The sequence below is a fragment of the Microcaecilia unicolor genome, chromosome 11, assembly GCF_901765095.1.
Source record: "Microcaecilia unicolor chromosome 11, aMicUni1.1, whole genome shotgun sequence".
NCBI lineage: Eukaryota > Metazoa > Chordata > Amphibia > Gymnophiona > Siphonopidae > Microcaecilia > Microcaecilia unicolor.
The window spans coordinates 83,057,728-83,081,113 of record NC_044041.1 but is presented as its reverse complement, the minus strand read 5'-3'; the positions used below and the strand labels follow the sequence as shown (position 1 = coordinate 83,081,113).

At 44.7% G+C, this 23,386-nt stretch overlaps 1 protein-coding gene across 2 annotated transcripts in view; it reads right to left on the bottom strand.

Annotated features, from left to right (window-relative positions):
* The window catches only part of PIAS4 (protein inhibitor of activated STAT 4), a 120,265-nt gene that overhangs the window by 44,904 nt on the left and 51,975 nt on the right, over positions 1-23,386 (bottom strand). Inside the window, exons 6-10 of one of the 2 annotated variants that reach the window (XM_030218076.1) lie at positions 6,973-7,101; positions 6,750-6,855; positions 5,760-5,833; positions 4,443-4,603; positions 3,280-3,410 (exon numbers count right to left, since the gene is read on the bottom strand). In XM_030218076.1, coding sequence (XP_030073936.1) covers positions 3,280-3,410; positions 4,443-4,603; positions 5,760-5,833; positions 6,750-6,855; positions 6,973-7,101 — 601 coding nt within the window. The remainder of the gene's footprint in view (positions 1-3,279; positions 3,411-4,442; positions 4,604-5,759; positions 5,834-6,749; positions 6,856-6,972; positions 7,102-23,386) is intronic. The other variant, XM_030218077.1, reaches the window with a different exon arrangement.

The following is a 23,386-nucleotide window of genomic DNA, read 5'->3' as shown; positions in this document are numbered from 1 at the left end:
CACTAAGGTCTTAGTTAGGCAGCTGCAGACCTATTTGCCACAGCTGGTTTATGATACTCAATCTGGCTTTATTAGGGGGCACCAAACGTTTGATATTAGGAAGGTTTGCCATCTATTTGGGGGTGGGGGGGTGGGGAAGGAGTCAGCGTTGACCCTAGGGATTGACATCGAAAAAGCTTTTGAGAGGGTTTCCTGGCCCTATTTTGTACCCTGGAGAAAGTGGGCATTTCTGGGAGATATATGCATTGGATTCAGATCATCTATATTAACCCGGTGGCACTTACACAGATAATTTTGGTCTAGTAGAGGGGTGCATCAGGGATGTGCGCTATCTCCCCCACCTTGGTGATGAAGGCATTGGCGCAAACGGTTCACCAGAGTGAAGGGGTGGTGGGCATCACCTGCGGGGGTTCCCCATAAAAATATTGCTTTTTGCGGAGGATGTGCTTTTTATCCTATCAGAACCTTTGCCCTTGCTGCTGGTGGTGGTGTATATTTTAGAGACCTTTGAGGTGGTCTCGGGTTTCTCCATCAATGTCTAGATCAGAGATGCTCAAGCTCTCGCCTACGGAGCCTGAACGCCTAGCCATTAAACAGGATTTCTCTCTTCAGTGGGCCACCTCTCATTCATGGTACTTTGAAGTTAACGACACCTTGTTTAGAATTGTATCAGGCTAATTATCCATCTCTCCTGAAAGGTTTGTGGGAAGATCTGAATAGATGGCACACCCTGAACATCAGGAGTGAGATGAATACAGGCTGTCAAGATGGTGGTACTCTCTAGGCTAATGTACTTATTTGTAACCTATTCTGCTCTCTGAGGTGTTCTTCCGGATGCTGCACCGCAGAGTCTTTAGTTATATTTGGCGGAGGAAATCTCCTAGGGTTCAGCATCATATGTTGTTCCAGCCCAGGGACCATGTGGGCATGACTGTCCCCAATTTTAAATTTTTATTATCAGGTGGCACAATTCAAGCATATTCCTCATCGGTTTTGGGATTGCCATAAACAATGGGTATAGATGGCACAAAGCTTGGTAGAGCAGTGCCCGTTGGGGTTGGTTCCCTGGCTACCTTTGAGACAACTGAGGCACCTAGATAACCCAATCTTACATTTAATGCATACACTTTGGATCAGAATTCGCTCTAAATTGTTGCAGGGCAGATACTATTTTGCAGCAACACCCCTTCTTGTTGCGGAGTGCTTTTCACAAGGGCAGAAGAATGTGCTTTATAAGATGTGGACAGGGATTTTGCACCCTGGGCCAGTCTGTGGAAAACAAGGTAGTAGTAGACTATCCAGCTTATTTTCAAAAGAGATCGCCGGCCATCTTCCGACACAAATAGGGAGATGGCTGGCGATCTCCTGAACCCGGCCAAATCAGTATAATCGAAAGCCGATTTTGGCCGGCGCCAACTGCTTTCCGTCGCGGAGCCGGCCAAACTTCAAGGGGGCATGTCGGTAGAGTAGCAAAGGCGGGACATGGGCGTGGTACGAGATGGCTGGCTTCGCCCGATAATGGAAATAAGGCCGGCTCTGACGAGCACTTGGCCGGCTTCACTTGGTCCCTTTTTTTTTCAGGACCAAGCTTCAAAAAGGTGCCCCAACTGACCAAATGACCACCGGAGGGAATCGGGGATGACCACGCCTTACTCCCCCAGTGGTCATCAACCCCCTCCCACCAAAAAAAAAAAAAAAAAAAATATTATTTTGCCAGCCTGAAATGTCATAGCCAGCTCCCTGACAGCAGGTCCAGGAAGCAGTTTTTTGAGGGTGCAGTGCACTTCAGGCAGGTGGACCCAGGCCCATCCCCCCTACCTGTTACACTTGTGGTGGTAAATGGGAGCCCTCCAACCACCCCCCCCCCCCCAAAAAAAACCACTGTACCCACACTTAGGTGCCCCCCTTCACCCATAAGGGCTACGGTAGTGGTGTACAGTTGTGGGGAGTGGGTTTTGGGGGGCTCAGCACACAAGGTAAGAAAGGTATGCCCCTGGGAGCAATTTACGAAGTCCACTGCAATGCTCCCTAGGGTGCCCGGTTTGTGTCCTGGCATGTCAGGGAGACCAGTGCACTACGAATGCTGGCTCCTCCCACGACCAAATGCCTTGGATTTGGCCAGGTTTGAGATCGTCGGCATTAGTTTCCATTATCAGTGAAAACCGATGCCGGCCATCTCAAACATTTGGCCAGCCCCAACCATATTATGGAAACGAAAGATGGCCGGCCATCTTTTTCGATAATACGGTTCGGGACTGCTCTTTACGGCACCGGCCAAATAGATGGCCGGCGCCGTTCAATTATGCCCATCCATGTGGATCTAAAGGAGGAGTTTGGCCTGGGTCAGTGAGACAACTTCCCTTATCAGAAGTTGTCAACTTTATTCAGTGATGGGCTTGGGGAGAACTGCTTCTGGAGCCCACATTATTGAAACAAGCAGTACAGGAGGGTAGAGGAAGTATTACTAGATTTTATATGGCACTGTTGTGCCAGATACTTGTACCTATGAAATATCAGGAGGCTTGAGAACGTATCCTGAGTTTTACACATTTGATCCTATAGAGTGGGAGCAGATATTGCATCAGATAATTAGGGTGTCCACTGTAACCAATTTGGCGGAAAATGGATATAAAATGTTATACCAGTGGTACTACACTCCTGTTCGTTCAAAAGCTATGTATGGCCAAGGTAGTGACCTTTATTGGAGGAATTGCGGAGGACACGGAACATTTCTGCATATTTGGTGGTCCTGCCCTAAGTCACAAGTTTATTGGGATCTAGTCATGACCTTGGTATCTGATATTCTGGGCTTTACCTTAGGGAAAACTCTAGTGGGTTGTTTGCTTAATGTTGGTTCATCATGTGGCTACAGCAGCCCATCTAGTGTTAGCAACAGCATGGAAGCATCCTGAGCTTCCTGTGCTACTTGCAAAGGTCTACCATATTTACTTGATGATGAAGCTCAATGCCATCAAGAGAAATAGACTTGTGAACTTCTCCAGGACACGGCACAATTATACTCAATGGTTGGACATGGTTTTTCCAGCAACTACTATGGTACCCCTCTTGATGCCTTGAAATTGCAGCAGGGTGGGGGGGGGGGGGGGGGGGGGGGGTTACCTTGGGGTGATGTGTTTTATGGTCACAGCATGTCAGAAGCAATGTTCTGTTGTATTCTGTATTTTGTGTTCTGTTAATCTTAAATATAAATACACATTAAAAAATAAAGAGCTAGATTTCTCTGCAGCTGAAATCTGAGCTTATCCACATTATACCCACCAAGCACTAAGATGGGACACTGGGGGCTACAGCTCCTCTCCTTCTCAATTTTGATAGGACACCAAGATCCGTCCACTAAAAATTCAATTTCGTCCGCTTCTTGGCACTCCGTTAGGATTTTGGACAGGAGTCTGGAAAAGAAAGAGAAATGCCAAATCAGAGATCCAGGGGAAGTAGTAGCATGTCTAGAAATCTCAGATTGAATGGGCAGCTAGCCATGTGACTAACAACAGCCAGACCCATACAAAGATGGGCTTCTTCAGTTGAAGATAAAAGCAATATGAACATTTATGAATGCAAGAGACCAGCAGTGGGAAAGTGAGGATGAAGCTGAGGACAAGACTGGGGGAAGGGAGAGGAGGGGAATGCAGTACTGTTGCAGGAGAAGAATGGACAGAATGGATAGCAACTGCAAAGCTTATCCCATATCATATCTACCTACTTTCCTTTTGTTACTCACCACTTACCAATTACCATACTTCAGCATTTCAGAAATATCATATGCTTTGTATTGGAGGACAGGAGAAGAGAAGAATGCATGGCCTCCTTAATCCCTTGTGTACCAGTTGCTATACTTACTGGTTATGTTATGTTTCCATGGCTAACAGAAGTCACTGGCATTGGACAGTAAATAAATCCTCATTGTTAGCTAGTGGTAAAGTTCACCATCTAGAATGGCCTGCAAAGTGGAAGGGCTCCATAGTTTCTACTGTTATTCGCTCTTAAATCACATTACCCACACAAAGTTGCATGCTATTCCCTTCGCTGTTATTCGTACCAGCTTCATCACTATACCCTCAGCAATAAGTTGGTAGGCAAGAAAGCATATAGAAAACAACTCTGCAGCATAACCTCTACAGGTGTGAACTGGACTATAAATTTTCCAGAAGTTTAACCGAAGATCTGCTATTTTAGTAGGAAAATTCATATGCTAGAAGGAACTTTCATTGTAGGACTAAACACAATTGGCCAGATCAACAAAAGACAGCTATTTGGAGAGTATAAACACAGGGAGACTACAGCAGTACTGCAAACGCTTCCATTAGGCTTGGACAGTACATAAGGTAAAGCTGTCACTGTACTCAAGAAATTACATTAGGACCTGAAGCACAAGGGAGATAAACATGTTGTAAGCTCCCCAGAAGCAACCAGCCTGACCTTACCCATCAATTATCAGTTGATCATAAGGTGCTGGCTTATCACAGACTGGGCACATCCACGTTGGCTTCTTCTCATTCATCTGTAGATAGAAGACTGCATCAAAGCACTGTAGGTGTGCACACGTTTCTGCCCGGCATGGTACAGCCAACCGCATTTTAACCAGCTGCAAGGAAACAGATACACGCTGGGCTCAGATGTCCATTTAGTGTTCTTTGCTCAACAGACGTTCAAATATTTGAAAGGTATGAATCCGCAAACAAACCTTTTCCGGAGATGGGAAGGCAGTAGAACGAGAGGTCATGAAATGAGATTGAAGGGGGGCAGACTCAAGAAAAATGTCAGGAAGTATTTTTTCACAGAGAGAGTGGTGGATGCTTGGAATGCCCTCCCGCGGGAGGTGGTGGAGAGAAAAACGGTAACGGAATTCAAACATGCATGGGATAAACATAAAGGAATCCTGCTCAGAAGGAAGGGATCCCCAGAAGCTTAGCCGGTGGTGGGAGGCAGGGCAGACTTATACGGTCTGTGCCAGAGCTGGTGGTGGGAGGCGGGGCTGGTGGTTGGGAGGTGGTGATAGTGCTGGGCAGACTTATACGGTCTGTGCCCTGAAAAAGACAGGTACAAATCAAGGTAAGGTATACACAAAAAATGGCACATGTGAGTTTATCTTGTTGGGCAGACTGGGTGGACTGTGCAGGTCTTTTTCTGCCGTCATCTACTATGTTACTATGCTACTTCAAATACGTGAAGTTCAATGGCAGCTAGTTCCAATGCAACCAGCATGCTCACCTCCTCTGACAGCAGTTATCAGTGACTGGTTACCTCACCTGCACATTACACTCCTCTGAATGAAACATACTAACACCGATGCCTCAGGAACTGAGCAAGCAGTATCAAACAAAATGAACTTATACACTGAATGACAGTAGGCAAACTGAATGTTTCTTATAAGGGCAGCATTGCTATTACAAAGCAATATTTCTGTACACAGATCACCACCTGATTCTCTTACGAATTATAACAATTACCAAAAGCTTAATTCTAAAAAATAAAAAAAAACATTTTTAAAAATCAGTCCTTTTTCCCAAACTCCATCTTTAACTCCTTATACTACATTCTTATTCTGATGTCATCAGGTTTGTGCTTGCTTAGTTATGAACAGCACAACAGCACTCTGATTTTCCCAAAATCCTTAATGGTGCATATCAATGGTTACACAGTTTTAAACCGTGTTAGATCACCATAATTCTCACAGACTTCAAAGAGGGATAAACAAAAAAATCTGGAAAACAGGAGGGACACTACACACAAATACTTACTGGGCATATGAGAGACACTCTGACGCCAGTAGTAGCAATCTCACTGTCTGGGTCCAGGCGTAACTTTTCTTTCACTACATTTACAAAACATGAAAACAGAAGAGGGTTAAATGGTTAGCACTGAATATTACGAACAGATGGCAGAAGTGTACCAAGGGATTTCTGGCATTTTTAAACAGAATATGTATCTTACAGGATATATTAATAACTACCCATTGGTTTTAATACTAAGGTGGGAAGCCCACAGCAGTGAAACTGCTAAAAAGTGAGGCTTGTTCACGTAATTCTAGGTTGATTTTTTTTTTTAATCATAATATATGGCATGAAATGAGACAAATGATGCTCAATGCTGACCACAGCACTTCTACAATTTAGGGACTTTTACAATGTTGGGTCTGCTAGATAAAAGGGAATTGGGACTTGATATACCACCTTTCTGTGGTTTTTGCCACTACATTTAAAGCAGTTTACATGGTATATACAGGTACTTATTTGTACCTGGGGCAATGGAGGGTTAAGTGACTTGCCCAGAGTCACAAGGAGCTGCAGTGGGAATCAAACCCAGTTCCCCAGGATCAAAGTCTGCTGCAGTAACCACTAGGCTACTCCTTCATTAAAATAATTAAAAAAAAAAAAAAAAAAAAACAGCAGCTAACTCTGCCTTTCTACTGCTTTCCCATACACATTCCTGACAGCAAGGGCACCTCAAGGTTTAACTTCATAGTATTAAGATGAACTGCTATAAGCAGCACGGCAGACAGCATCTCATACTGTTAGCACCCATCATCTCACAAAGTATTGCATGCCAGTATGAACCTTACATTTGAATAAAATTAAAGACTAGATATTTCCCCTCCTGAAAATGAACAGTGGACTGCTCTGTTACCATTTTAAGTACAGACAAAAAGATTGAGTATGGCTGGCTGACCTGCTGCAGCCGCTCTCGCCTCCCTCACTGCCCCTTTATGGTAAGGAGTGGCTGGAGCTCACCCAGCGTCTTGCAGAGTTCTGGATGTTTCACCCCGATGGTTTTCAACCGCTGAAGCAGCTCTGCAGAAGTCAGTTGTCGCACCAGGTACAGGCCCACGGAGTAACTCTGGCAATGAGGAGAGGAGGAGATGGAGGGAGGGAAGTCTCTGAATTATGGGAACAGATGATGGTGCTACCAGAGAGACAGGTACATCGACAAGTCACCATGTTACCTGGCACTTACCTTTCCATAGTTACCCCATGTGACAGTGATGCGGTTTGTGGCGGAGGACAAGTACATGAGGTTTGTGAGATTAATGGGGCGACATGGCCTTTTTGGTTCCACCCCAGGCTTGTTGGATGGATAGTACCCCTAAGGGAAAAGCAAACATGACCTATTTAGAAAGGATATGCAGGATAGCGCAGTATAAGAGTATTCAAATAACCAGCTTATTTTAACATTCTGTTGCAATTTTTAAATGTCTTATATCTCAAGACCAAGGCTTCTGCCAACAGCATTAACCCTTCTTCCCCTTAGGCAAGAAACACTTTTTGAAAACAGGTCTAACAGATGTCTCAAATATCTCTGAACACAAAAAACAGCACCATGGAAGAAGGCATACTCCCATTTGGAGCATACATTTGTCACAAGAGGGGGTAATTTAAACTTGCAATGCAGTCAGATTTTAATTCGCATAAAACCTCTCAAATGTAGTTTGGGCATGGGTGATGGATTGTTATACAAATCAGATGGCCTTTCCGCCACTATATATACTTTCAAATTTCATATCTATTCATTCACTAGTTTTTCTCCTGAGCCAAGGTCACAGATGGACAGATACAAAGAATTTGTCTACTACTTTTCATTGAAAGAGGCAAAGATGCCTACACTTAATAGATCATGATGAAGCAAAAATAAAAAAAATTGTATAAGACTTGGGTGAATTTCTTCATAAAGCTATGTTGAGCTATGGTATCAGCCTTGATATGCAACCAAGGATTCACCCCTATTTTTATATCCCCCTCCCCAAACACAAGCAGTGGCTACAGATCACAGCTCCCTCTAGAAAGAGGAGCTGCATACCTGTAATAAATGTTCTCCATAGACAGCAGGATCATTAAAGTTACACAAGTAGTGATGTCACCAGATAGGGTCAAACTAGGTATGCTCTCCCAGCTTGGAAATCTGTGCTCCCAGACAGTACCTCAGCATCAACCTTACAACAGGAGGGCATGATATTGTGACCATACTATCCTGCTATCTATGGAGCAACATCTATTACAGGTAGACAAACAGGATTATATCAGTCGCAAAGTGACAACTTCAAAGCTTAGGGGTGGGAGACAGAGTTAGGTCTAGTCTAATCTTTATAACCCAGGACTGCACACAGTGGAAATGTCAGGTTGAAGTATTAAGGTTATGATCTGAGCACTGCTGTCAGTCTCAGAAGCTTGATCAAGTCATTAATGTGAAGCTATGAATGCAAGAGCATGTTGCTGCTTTATGTTTAAATTATTTTATTAGAACCACAATATAGAAAAAAAAAAACAATGAAAGGAAATACCAGCATATCAATGATTGTTATAAGGCTGAGACAGTTAATACCTCAATAGAATGTGGCAATTATTATTATTATTTTTTTTTTTTACACAAATTGCCCCCTACCCATGACCAACCCCAAACTCTTAATGATGCACTGTGCAAGGCCTGGACCACATATGTTTCTTCACTGTGATCCACACCCATGTTGCTGCTTTAAATGTCCACTGCTGAAACCAAGCATAGGTGAGCAACAGATGCAACTATAGTTCTGAGCCACTGTGCTATCATTCTTCCAGGAGGCAGACAAATCAACGTACTGTGGCAGAAGGCTAAGGCTATATCCACAATGATTTTTTGAAAAAAAAATATTTATGGTTTGGATATATAGGTTTGTGACAATGTTATGCAGTCCAATATTCATATGAACAACGTTCTCTTTGTGACAAGTGGTCTTGTTGCAGTCATAGGACACATACAACTGATGGATAGTTCTGGATGCTCTTTTGTTGTATAGATTTGTGGCATGTTTACAATCTTGAGGGTAGGTGAGTTTCTCCTCCTCCATTTCATATGATTCAGGGAAGGAAAGGAGGACAACCAGCTCATTCAGACAGAAAATGGACACTGCTTTCAGAAAAAGTTTTGGATGAATAGACTGGTGGCATGGAAGAAAAGCTTAATGGTTAGAAAGAGCAAGTCAAGAACCAGGGAAGCCTGGATCAAATCCTGCTGTTGCTTCTTATAATCTTGAGCAAGTTGTTTAACCCTCCATTGCCTCAGGTACAGACTTAGGGCCAAGTCCTCTGGGAAAAGGGAAATACCTAAGTCATATCTGAATGTAACACCTTGAACTACTGCTGAAAAAGGTGCAAGCTAAACCAAATAATAAATAATTAAAAATATGACAGCAGCAGAGGTGCCTGGTGGTGGCGGCGAATCCAAAGTAGAGAGGGCCAGGGCTTAATCTGTGGGGGCCCATGCCCCCATGGCCCCCTAGCTAAGCCCATGATACAGAAATCCCACCTCCAGCCTGACCACCTCTGTGCTGCCATGAATGAGAAAGGCCACCTGAAAAGGAAAGCATCAAAGGCAGGAAATGATCCAGAAGGATGCAATATTCTTTTACACAAAGGATATCTCTCCAGGAGTTTCTGCCCAGAAGGGCCATTTTAGCTGGAGATTCAATTATTAGGCATATGGATAGCTGGTGGACATAAGTATGCCTGGTGCAAAGGTGGCAGACCTTATAAGAAGAGGGAATGGCCAACGGGACAAAGGAGGTGATAATGCCTCTGTATAAGTCTCTGATGAGACTTCATTTAGAGTACTGTGTACAATTTTGGAGACTGCACCTTCAGAAAGATAATCAACAGAACAGAGTCAGTCCAGAGGGTGGCTACCAAAAGGTCAGTTATGTTACATGATGCCTCTATTCCGCAATAACCAGTAGTAGTATGCAGATAATAACCAGTAATAGTTTGCAGATAACCAGTAGTAGTTCTATGTGGATCAGAGTCAAAAACAGGAACAATCCTCCTGGAACTACAGTAGCATATTTTTACATAATTATATTAAAGGTATTTTATGAATAAGTAGGTTTTAAGATTCATGTGGAATATTAAATAATTTGGTACGACTTAAATATCAACATTGGTAGTGCATTACACACATAAGCAGCTTGATAATATAAAGAAGATTTAAATTATTTTAAATTTAACCAGCTTAGGCAAAGGAAAACAAAGTAACATTTGATTACGAGTCTTACTATAAACACCATTGGAAAGAAATATTACACAATCAGCTAAATACAATGAGGCCTCACCAGAGTATGATGAACTAAGGTGCAGAGTTCGAATTGTACCCTGACATGCACAGGTAGCCAGTGTAACTTCTTAAGTAATGGAGAGGCAGAGTCTGATCGTTGGACAGGATATATCAATCTGGCAGCCGCATTTTGAACCAATTGCAGTCATCTTATCAAAAAGTCTTAGAACAACTCATATAGACTAGATTGCAGTAGTCCAAGCAAAAAAAAAAAAAAAAATCGAAAAACTGTACAGAGTATAAAAATCAGAAACTGTCAAATTGTCCAACAATACTCTGGTAATCAATTGCAAATCAAGCACTCATTTCAAACGTTAATATTTGTTAAAAAATAGCCTCAAAAGCCCAGAGTACCTTTAAAATAGGACACCAACTGTAACATCATAGTCTCCTCCTCCATCTGAAAAACTAGAGAGTAAAAAAAAAAACTTCCAAAAAAACTTTAATAATGGAAGAAAAAGTCTGTAGTAAAAAAACGGAAGGAGGGGTGATAACTATATATGATTTGAGTGCTTAAAAAAGGAATACTATGTTCAAATTCAAAGATTGAAAAATATCTATACGTAGTAGGATATTGTAATTGTATCACAGAACTTAAAGTACCGTCTGTTTTCACTTCAACTTGTAAATGGAACATTGTATACTGAGTTTTTCTATCTCCTATTGGCTATTATGCTGAAAACGATCGTGGCTTAAAGTTAATATATTTCCATCTGCACAAACAGTACTAAAATCTGTATTGTACTTAGCTTAAGATGGAGGTAGACATAGAGTCGTTCAGATATAGCTAATGTTGCTTCTATTAGTGAAAACTGGCGCGAATGTCCTGGTCTCTCATCCTGGTTGATCCCCTAACCTGATCTCTGTTTAGTTTCACATACAATCTCTCTCTTCTCAACAGTAAAGGGACCTGTCTGTTTCGCTGCTTCCTCAGGAGAAAATCAAAATAACAAATGATTCAAAATGGCGATCGTTTAAATAAGACGCCTTAAGGGGTTAATCCTCCCTAATATAGCGCCATCAAAAGTGTAACATCCAATGATCAAAATTATACTAAGATTAAAACCAGGGGTAGTACCTCCCCATTGTGCCATCATCATGCCTGATATCCAATCCATTAACAGCAAAAATTCTCAGTAGAACGCTTCCCATTCTAACGGCCCACTTAACTCCTTTGGGATAACTGTTTGAAGATAATAGATCCATCTTTGTTCCTTCTGATGTAAAACCTGGGAAATATCGCCTCGTCTGCCATTATCTTAAAGCTGTTCTATAACCATACAGCGTAGTTGACTAAATGTGTGTCCATTATTGACACAATGTTTGACCCGAGGCATATGTAATTTCTCTGCTTGGATAGCATGCTTATGTTCTGATAATCTAGTTTTGAGCATCCGTTTGGTTTGCCCAATGTATCTCTTGTCACATGGGCAAGTGATCATATAAAATACAGCTTTTGAAGTACAATCAGAATGATTTTTTATAAAAATCTATTTTTTATGGGATCCCAAAATTTGTTTCTTCCATGACATCACACATAATACATTTACCACATTTCACATGTCCCGTTTGAGTATCGCTTTTGTTGCTCCAAATATCAGAGCGACATAAAACATCAGCCAGATTGGCTCGTCTAGAGTTGGACACCATACATTTCTGGGTAGAAAAGACTTCATGAGCAGATAGTATATTCCAATGTTTATAGATGATCTTAGCGATTTGTGGGGACGTTGTGTATTGCATGATGCACGGAATGCTTTGCTTCATCCCTTGTGGTTTTTGTTGTTTAGATTCCAACAGATGTTCTCGATGATTGAACAGCGCTCATTTATAAGCATGTTTAACAATCTTTTTAGGACAACCTCTGTCATGTAATTTGTTTATTAACAAATCAGCTGATTTTTTATATTTTTGAGATGAATCACATATGCGTCTAACGCAAAAATTGCGCAAATGGAAGATTAGTTCTAGTATGAAGTGAATGCATACTGTCATATGCTAAAAGAGAGTTACGGTCAGTTGATTTAACAAAGACATCTGACTAATTTGCCTTGAGCTTTAATAATTTTTACATCCAAAAAATTAATTTGTTTGATGTACCAGATGTTGAAATTTAATAGTAGGATGACATGTATTTAAATCTAAGAAATTGTTGTAACATCTCCTCACTTGCTTCTCAGATGACAAAAAATATCGTCAATAAAGCGCCACCAACATGCAGTATGTTGAAATAAGGGCAGTTTGTAAATACGTTCTTCTTCTAAATTAGCCATAAATAAATTTGCTACTGCCGGCGCAAAAGCAGCCCCCATGGCTATCCCCGAAAGCTGTAAATAAAGCTCATCATTAAACAAAAAATAATTGTTAAAGACAGCTAGCTGTAATAATTGAAGCAAAAAATAAGTTGGAACCGTAATGGGTTTGGGGTGCATCTCCAAAGCTTGTTCTAAAACTTTTAGCGCTTCTTGTTGGGGGATAGCCGTATATAATGACTGTACATCTAACGTGACTAATAATCCCGTGATTTGTTTAGATGATAATTCATCTATTTTCTTCAAAAAGTATGTAGTATCTTTAATATATGAAGTGATGGTTGGGACTAACGGTAACAAAAAACCATCCACGTATTTACATGTTCTTTCCAGAAGAGAATCATCAGCAAACACAATAGGTCTGCCCGGAGGCTGAGTCAAAATTTTGTGTATCTTTGGAAGTAGATAGAATATGGGTATTTTTGCATTCTTATAATTCAAATAAGACATTTCATTTTTGGTTAGAAAGCCTTGTTGAACGGCTTCGGTGGTGAGTTCCTGTATTTTATATAGAAGATCATCAGTCGGATCTGTGGTGAACCACCAACCTAAATTTTTCTATTTCAAAATATTTACGAATCACTTAATTTTTTTTTTTAACTTATAGAAAGACTTACTAATGAGAGATTTTACTTGGTGAGAAAATGTCAAAGCAATCCACATCTACACCTAAGATTTTTGAACAAGACTCCAAAGTATTGGAATCTACAGAAAAATGTTGAGATAGTTCTATGGAGTCTGATGGACCCAACCATAAAAACTTTGTGTTCTTGGGATCCAATTTTTCAATTGTTTGTACACAGGAAGTAATATTAAATAAGGTAGTTGATCAATCCCCCAAAATAGGAAACAACATTGCGATATCTTCTACATATATATAGTATGGAACTTTAAATTTTTCCAAGATACACCTAAAGGCTAGATTAAGACACTAAAAAGCAATGAAGACAGGGGCGAACTCTGTGAAACCCCACAGCCAGGCCTCCAGATATCGGGGAAAAACTACCATCTTTCTGCACTTTATAGCTATGGGTTGACAAAAAAAAATCCCAGAAACCATGCTAACACCCTACTGCTTATTCCAATTTACTCAACCTGGTTAACAAGATGTTATGGTTGACCAGGTCGAAGGCACATGATAGATCAAAATTGAATAACTATTGCTTTCTGCCCTTGACTTAAAGTTTTGCCACACGTAATGATGGAAGCTAGCACTGTCTTTGTACTGTGGTTTTTATGAAACCCCGACTAATTCCGACTAAGACCATCATAAAGCCTAGGGGGACAATATGCATATTTTGAAAGAAAGGCAGAGGAGGGGAGATCTAATCTAATAAATCATCGCTCTTATATACAACATCTACCCTATAAAATAGAGCTTGAGGTGGTTAACAAGCTAGTAAGTATATTGTAAAAAGGTCAGACTCAAAACAAAATAAAATCTCAAGCATTGTAAGATTTCTGAAATAAGAAAGCTTTTAAATTCCTACAAAATAAGATATGTATCTGGTTTTGAACAACAGTATAGCTATTAAGATAGAAGACAACTCCAAGGGGAGGTGGGAGGGTTTGTGAGAATGAATGGCTTGCTATCCTTGGAGAATACCTGCTACATGTGAGAATCCCTAGTTATCATGCTCACTTAAAACAGTAGGACAACAGGACCTCACAATGGCGAGGTCAAAAAATGAATTAACCTGAAATTATATATACACATTGTGTGAGAGTGCAGCCTGGAACAGAACAAAATGGGCCTGGGGGGTTGGCGTTGGATTCTAGACCCCAAACACTGCAGAACTGTCTATCCAAACAGACCATCGCATTGGGTATCATGCTCTAAGCAACAGTAAGATTTGAATCTGTGGACTGATGACCACATTGCAGCCTTACAAATTTCTTCTATAGAGGCTGACCTCAAGTGGGCTACTAACGCAGCTATGGCTCTGACATTATGAGCCATGACACAACCCTCAAGAGTCATACCCGCTTTGTAATAAAAGTGAAATAAATGCAACCCGCTAGCCAATTGGAGATTGTGCGTTTCCAGAAGCCAACCCCCATCCTGTTGGGATCAAAGGAAACGCAAAGCTGGGTGGACTGTCTGTAGGGCCTAGTCTGCTCCAAGTAAAAGGCCAATGTTCACTTGAAGTCCAAGGTGTGCAGTGCACTTTCACCAGAATGGGCATGAGGTTTGGGAAAGAATGTTGGAAGAACGATTCACTGGTTCGGATGGCACCTTGACACCACCTTAGGCAGGAACTACTCTGTTATGATGAAATTTAGTGTAAGGTGGATCTGCTACTACAACCTGAAGCTCAATGACCTTGCGAGCTGAAGTAACAGCCACCAAGAATTTGACTGTGACAGAACCGTGTAGAATTGCCTTTATTGATTCTTGAAGTGCTTTTCTCTAGTTTGACCAGCAGGTGGTGCATGTTATGTTTTAGCTATTACAAAGAACAGACCTTTCTCTTCTTTAGTTAACACAGATAAAGGAAATGCCTGTAGTGATGTAGCCAGCTTTTTTTTGAATGTTGTTGTTCTGGCCTTTGATTGGCCTGGAGTTTGAAATTACCCAGTCATACTGGCTTTTGCTCCAGCCAGGCAGAAAAGAGAGCAGGATCTCTTTGCTGAGGCTCTGTGAACACAGTTATAGGTCCTGATCTTCCCAGGCACTGTTTTGACAGTATACAAATGTTTAGTTTTCTAATTGAAAAACAAACAAAAAAGTGGGCACAAAACCAGGAGTCCCAGAGACTGGATCACAGTAAAGCTAAAACCAAATTTTATTAATTAGTATATTTGACTCGACTCAACCGCTGAACTCTTCACGCAAGTGATCCGTTCCACAATTCAATACAAAGGTCTTTTTTAAGACTCCTGATGCAGGCCCTTTGGCCGAAACACAACGGTTGTGTGGTTGCATGAACCTGCTCAGTCTGTTGGTCAGGGGTTGGATTTGCCTGCCAGGTACGTGGCCCTGAGAACTATACTGTGCTGGATAGCCCAGTGCCACATCTGAATGGCTTACTGACACAGAGGGTATGATCCGGTACCCAATGCATGTTGGTGTAATACACTGCAACCCGACTGTCCATTTGAATGAGTACAATTTGGTTGGACAGCTAACCCTTGAAAGCCTTTAGAGTGTTCCAGATTGTCTATAGCTCCAGGAGATTGACCTGAAGATCCGATTCCTGAGCTTATCAAGCACCTTGGGTGTGAAGCCCATCTACATGAGCTCCCCACCCCAGGAGAGATGCACACTCTGAGGCTGAGCAATTTTGAATGAAGTCCCACAGTCAAACTGGTTCGAACTAACCACCAGAGAAGGGACTGAACCAACTCCAGTGTCACTTGAATGGCCTCTGCTAGGTTCCCGGAAACCTGACACGACTGGGAAGCTAGAGTCCACTGGGCCGTTCTCATGTGAAGACATGCCATGAGTGACATGCACCTTGGAGGCCATGTGGCCTAGCAATCTTAACACCTGCCAAGCCGTGACCTGCTGGCTTGGCCCAAACCCAAGTGGTGAGTGTGATTAGAGTGTTCACCCTCGGCACAGGGAGATAGCCTCGTGCCTGCTGTGTGTCTAGCAAGGCTCCAATGAACTCCAATTGCTGAACTGGGAGCAGATGGGTCTTGGGGTAGTTTAAAACGAACCCTAGTAGCTCCAGCACCTGAATAGCTCTCCACATGGACTCCTGAGCACTGTCCTTCGATGTATTCTTCACCAGACAATCATCCAGGTAGGGAAACACATGGACTCATCTGTGTAGCGATACTATAACTACCATTAGACACTTGGTAAAAACCCTGGGAGCTGAAGCAAGGCCAAACGGCAACACATGGTACTGAAAGTGACATGTTCCCACACTAAATCTGAGATATCTCCAGGCCACAGGAAGTATCGGGATGTGAATGTAGGCATCCTTTTAAGTCCAGAGAGCAAAGCCAATCTTTTTTTTTTTTTTTTAATTTTTAGAAGTCTTTATTGAACATTAGTAATACAGAACAAAGAATACTCAGCTCAATTCAACACATAATGGAACAGTTATCATAAATCTAGCACAGAGTATCTTCTTGAACAGATATTTAGATCAATTATCCATGTCAATTCTCTTATTTATGTCACTTCAAAGCTTTTTTTTTTTTTTAATATTTAAATTCCAACACAAAGTACCTAACCCCCTACTCCTACAGGTCCCTCCCTTCTAAGCCCAAACCCACCCCTCCCTTAACCCCCATCTCCCCTCCCTAACCTTATACCTTTCATCCAACACACGCATTCAAAAAGGGTTTCCAAGCCTTTTCCCACATTGGCACTGATTTGCATTTAATAGCTGTCAATCTCTCCATCTCACAGATATATCGCACCTTCGTAATCCAATTCACAAGTGAGGGAACCTGCACCGCTTTCCACTGCTGAGCCAAGTTAATGCGAGCAGCATGTAGTGACCCCTTTACCAGGGCCCATTGACTGGCTGCAAGACCCTCCGGTATCCGACCCAGAATGAAAATTAAAGGATGCCACTGCACAGATCTTCCCGTCCAGGCCTGAAGTCGTGCATGCACACTTTTCCAGTATGCCTGTGCCTTGGGACATATCCACCAGATGTGCCCCATGGTACCTACTCCCCCACAATTTCTCCAACAATCTTTCGACACATTAGCATACATGTGGTATAATCTTATCGGCGTAAGGCACCATCTATAAAATATTTTAATTGCATTTTCCTTCATGGCCACAGCCCGAGAGGATTTCAAAATCATACTCTCCAGCCTCCGCCATTCTACCTCTGACAATGTGAAATTTAATTCCTGTTCCCCACCGCTTCCGGTGCAAAATGTATGGCTTAAGACGGGCAACCAAACATTTATACAAGGGAAAATTAGGTTCTTACCATGATAATTTTCTTTCCTTTAGTCATAGCAGATGAAGCCATTAAGTATGGGTTCTGTCCATCAACCAGCAGGGGGAGATAGCGAGCACTCTTCACAGTGCCTCATGGCCAGCTAGCTCCACTGCCTCTTCAGTATTTGAAGCTTCCAAAGCAGTATGGCAAACCGCAATGGGAATAACATGAACTTTCCTCACAGCGAACGATGGCCCCTTAACAAGGGCATAAATTCAAAAAAGGAGGGAATGAACTCGTCCTCCACTTTGTATAAACGGAGGGAATACTTGCATCCTCCTGGAGGGAATAAAATCCTCCCAAAACATGAACTGGAGGGAATGAACTCATCCTCCTATCACTAACAACAATCCTGAAGACTGTTTTCCGACTCTCCAAGGAAGGAATATAACTTCAGGAAACAAGAACAGCACCTAAAATCAGAATCACTGCAATACAGACAATCATACAGGGAGGGCTCATGGCTTCATCTGCTATGACTAAAGGAAAGAAAATTTATCATGGTAAGAACCTAATTTTCCCTTCCTTGTCATCAAGCAGTTGAAGACATGACATATGGGATGTAACAAAGCAATCCCTAAATAGGGTGGGAACAAGCCACACCACGCGCTAGCACCTGTGCTCCAAAACGCATCCAGCCTGTAATGTCGGGCGAAAGAGAGCTTAGAAGCCCATGTTGCAGCACTGCAAATCTCATGAAGAGATAGTGCTCCAGTTTCCGCCCAGGAAGAGGAAATTGCTCTTGTGGAATGCACCTTAAAGGCTTCAGGCGGAGCCCGGCCAGACAGCAGATATGCTGAAAAGATAGCTTCTTTGAGCCAACGGGCAATAATGGCTTTAGACGCTGAAGACCCTCTGCGAGGACCTGCAAACAGCACAAAAAGATGATCAGAGGTCCTGAAAGAATTTGTAATTCGCAGATACTGCAACAGAGTCCTGCGCACATCCAAAAGGTGCAACTGCCCAAATGAATCTGGAAATTCCTCCTCAACAAAGGAGGGTAGAAAAACAGGCTGGTTTAGGTGAAACACTGAAACCACCTTAGGCATGAAGGAAGGCACGGTCCGAACCGTGACCCTGGACTCTGAGAATTGCAGGAAAAGGTCTCTACAGGACAGCGCCTGGAGCTCTGACACCCATTTCGCCGAGGTAATGGCCACTAAAAAGACGGCCTTCAGTATCAAATCTTTCTCTGAAGCACGCCGAAGCGGTTCAAAGGGAGCCCTCTGAAGGGGATGGAGGACTGGCCTAGTGGTTAGGGTGGTGGACTTTGGTCCTGGGGAACTGAGGAACTGAGTTCAATTCCCACTTCAGGCACAGGCAGCTCCTTGTGACTGTGGGCAAGTCACTTAACCTTCCATTGCCCCATGTAAGCCGCATTGAGCCTGCCATGAGAGGGAAAGCGCGGGGTACAAATGTAACAAAAAAAACCCCCCAGGTTCCAAGCTGGACAAGGTGCCCGCACGGGAGGACGGAGCCGAAGCACCCCTCTAAGAAACCGTGCCACATCTGGATGAGCAGCTAAGGACACGCCTTCAACCTTGCCACGCAGGGAGGCCAATGCTGCCACTTGCACCCGCAGGGAATTACAGGTCAAGCCTTTGTGTACACCATCCTGCATAAGCCACGGACGTGGAGCGCTTACGGGCCTGCAGGAGACTGGAAATTACCTTGAGTAGCCTTTCTCTTTCAATTGTGTCCTCTCAATCGCCATGCCATAAGACCAAAGTGGCAGGCGTCCTGCATGGCAACTGGACCCTGTGACAACAGGTGCGGAACCAGAGGTAACGGAAAGGGAGCCTCCAACAGCATCTGTCGGAGGTCCGCATACCAAGGCCTCCTGGGCCAATCCGGGGCGATGAGCACCACTTCTCCTGGATGCGGCCGAATCCGCAGGAGCACTCGCCCTATCAAGGGCCACGGAGGGAAGACATACAGCAAGCCCAGGGGCCAGGGTTGAGCCAAGGCATCCAACCCGGCAGAGCAAGGATCCCTCAGTCTGCTGAAGAAGCACGGGACTTTGGCATTGGAACTGGTTGCCATAAGATCCATCACTGGCTTGCCCCATTTGGCACATATCTGCAGGAATACATCGTCTGCTAGTTCCCACTCCGCTGGATCAGTCTGATGCCTGCTTAGATAGTCAGCTTGCACATTGCTCTGACCTGCAATGTGAGCTGCTGACAGGGACTGTAGATGCAGCTCGGCCCAGTGGCAAATTTGTTCGGCCTGCGCGGCTAGAGCTCTGCACTGAGTGCCGCCTTGTCGATTTATGTAGGCCACTGCTGTCGTGTTGTCCGACATCACTCGGACAGCCAATCCTTCCAGGGTCACTTGAAAGGCCAGAAGAGCCAGAAACACAGCTTTCAACTCCAGGCGGTTGATAGACCACTCCGACTCGTCGGGCGTCCACAGACCCTGGGCATGCTTCCCCTGGCAATGTGCGCCCCAGCCCTTCAGGCTGGCATCTGTCACCACTAGGCACTAATCGGGAAGCGCCAGCAGCATTCCCCACCGCAACATGCTGTCCGAGAGCCACCACTCCATACTGAGGCGGGCCGCAGGGAGCCAAGAAAGTCTGCACTGATAATCCTGAGATACTGGAGACCATCGTTGAAGTAGAGAATACTGTAGAGGTCTCAGGTGCGCTCTTGCCCATGGCACCACTTCCAAGGTGGCCGTCATCGATCCCAACAGCTGGACAATGTCCCAAGCTCGTGGGCGGGGCATCCTCAGGAGCAGACGGACCTGATTCTGAAGCTTGCACCGCCTTTGCTCGGGAAGAAACACACAGCCCGAGGCTGTGTCGAACCTGGCCCCCAAATATTCTAGAGATTGCGAGGGGGTCAGGTAACTTTTGGCCATATTGACGACCCAGCCCAGAGATTGAAGGACTGAAACCACTCTGGCTGTAGCTAGATGACTCTCTTTTTCTGAGTCTGCTCTGATGAGCCAGTCATCTAGGTATGGGTGAACCCGGATACCCTCTCGCCTGAGAAAGGCAGCTACTACCACCATTACCTTGGAGAAGGTTCGGGGAGCTGTGGCGAAGCCAAAAGGCAAGGCCCGGAACTGGAAATGTTTTTCCAACACAGCAAACCGCAGAAACTTCTGGTGCTAGGGCCAAATTGGTATGTGCAAGTAAGCTTCTTTCAGGTCCAGAGACGTGAGAAACTCTCCTGGTTGTACCGCCGCAATAACGGAGTGCAGGGTTTCCATGTGAAAATGTCACACTCTTAAGGACTTGTTAGCTCTTTTAAGTCCAGGATCGGGCGAAAAGACCCGCCTTTTCGTGGCACCACAAAGTAAATGGAGTAGCAGCCTAGACCTTGTTCGGCGGGAGGCACCGGGGTCACAGCCCCTATCTGGCACAGACTGTGCAAAGTCTCCTCTACCACCGCCCGTTTGGCGGCAGAACCGCATCGGGACTCCACAAACATCTCTCACTGGGGCATCGAATTCTATTCGGTAACCGTCTCTGATCAGGTCCCAAGACCCACTGATCTGTGGAGATTTTGGCCCACTCCTCGAAAAAGAGGGAAAGTCTTCCTCCGATGACAGGAAACGAGGAGGGGGCCAGCGCACCATCACTGAGAGGGTCGCCCCTGAACTCCAGGCCTTGAACCGGCAGCTGCGGAAAGTTTGTCCGAGCGAAAGGAGTTCCTCTGCTGAAAGCGGTACCTTCTAGCTTCCCGGAAGCGAGGTCTGTAAGAGAAGCGGACCGCCTGACCCTTAGAGAAATGCTTTGGCCTATCTTCGGGCAAGCGCTGAGGTTTGGAATCCCCCACGCCTTTAACAATGTTTTCCAGCTCCTCACCAAACAGGAGAAGGCCTTGAAAGGGCAACTTCACTAACCTTTGCTTAGAGGCCATGTCCGCCGCCCAATGTCGTAGCCAAAGAGTGCGGCGAGCCACCACTGCTACAGCCATTTGTTTAGCCGAAGCTCTGACCATATCATAAAGGGCGTCAGCCAAAAAGGACAAGGCCGACTCCATCCGCGGAGCCACTTCAGACAGGTCTACGCTCCATCACCGAGCTGTTCCACTGCCTGCTGTAACCAAGCCAGGCAGGCTCTAGCAGCATAAGAACTGCATGCAGACGCCCGAACAGTGAGACCTGCCAAATCAAAGGACCGCTTCAGAGCTGAATCAAGCCTGCGGTCTTGAATATCCTTCAGGGCAACACCTCCTTCAACAGGGAAGTAGTTCTCTTTTTCACAGCCGTGACCAGGGCATCCACTTTAGGCATTGCAAAGCGAGCCAAATGTTCCTCACTCAGAGGGTATAACTGCCCCATAGTCCTGGCAACCTTCAAAGGTCCCTTGGGGTCAGCCCATTGAGCCGAAATAAGCTCTTGGATGGAGTCATGCAAAGGAAAGGCTCGAGCAGGCTTTCTGGTACTAGCCATCCTTGGATTAACAGAGGAGGCTGTGCCACTCCCAGGATCTTCAATCGAGAGGGCTTGTAAGGCATCTGAAATAAGTGCTGGCAGCTCCTCGCGGTGGAAAATCCTCACTGCAGACGGATCATCAAGCTCCTGTGGCAATTCTGCACCCGACTCTGGCTCCTCAGCCAAGAAATTCTGCCAGACCCCTCAGAATCCTCATAGCCCGACCACGGGGGGGGAAGGGGGGGGGGCGCCACACTCAGAAAGGGAATTAGCCCTTCTGCGTTTATCAGGAGGATAAGAAACAGGCAAAGCCAACTCCAAAAGGCCACGATCCACTGGGGGTGGGGCAGGCAGAGGGTCCGAAGATCCCTGTGGAAGATCTCTTTTAAGCATGTATGCCCTATGCAGCATTAAAACAAAATCAAGGGAGAAAACCGCTCCCTGACTGCCCGGATCCTGCCCAGGGCTATCAGCTCTATTATTAGCCTCACTCAGAGATCCCCCCCCCCCCCCCCCCGGATTCAGGGCTCTCCGTCGCAACGGAGGACGCACCATGTGGAAAATCCAAAATGGTGTCCACTGCCAGCTCAGAGCGCAACAGATCGCTGCTCGCCATGCTCGGGCCGGCTCTACCGTCTGTACAGCATGAATTACAGAGCCCTGCTGCTGATTTGCGCTTGCCACATTTAGAACAGCGCTTTACAGTCTCCGCAGCCATCGCCGAAAACGGCGGTAAAATTCAAAAAATGGCGGTTCGCGCCAAAAACGTCCCGATCGCGGGCCCACCCCGGAGGAGTCAGAAAACACTCTTACCTCACTAGACCGAGTATCACAGCTCCGGTCCTGCAGAAGAATCTCAAGAAAAAAACCTCTTTTCCAAGATCGCTGCGCTAAAGCGCAATGCGACTTACAAAAAAAAATAATAATAATTAAACGCTGTGAGGAAAGCAGAGGCAAAAGAGGTAAATAAGAACACTCCGGAGGCTCAGATAAGTGGGAAAGGCAGGGAAAGGCGAACCAATGTGCCTGCATCCACTGAGTGGGAAAGGACAGGGAAAAGCAAGCTAATATGTCCACATCCACAGGGGCATGGGTAAGGCAGGGAAAGGGCTGACCTATGTGCCTTCAAAGTGAAGCTGCTATAGCCTCTAACACCCCGGCTAACAACTGGAAAGCCAGGAGCCACCCCCAGGCAGATTTTTGATGCTCGAAGAAGCTGCAGCCACCCTGCTTGGGGAGATAGAGAATACTGAAGAGGCAGTGGAGCTAGCTGGCCATGAGGCACTATGAAAAATTGAGTGCTCTCTATCTCCCCCTGCTGGTTGATGGACACAACCCATACGTAATGGCTTCATCTGCTTGATGACAAGGAAGTAGGTGATCATGCCTTGCGTAGATCTTGTGTCTACACACACCTCTTCAAGGGGGTGTATCTCTCTTTTCATACATTCTACATAGGATGGTCCCTGCAGGAAATGCTGTAGTTGTATATAGGCATACCTGTCTTCAGTCCTAAGGCCATAGTCCTCTACTAGTCTGTCAAAGGGTTTCATGTCTGTTCCCACGTGCAGCTGCCCACACATATCTAACCCCACTTCAGCCCACCTGCAAAATGTGGTATTCCCCACTCCCGGACCAAACCTCGGATTATCCACTAGCCAGACCGGACACAAG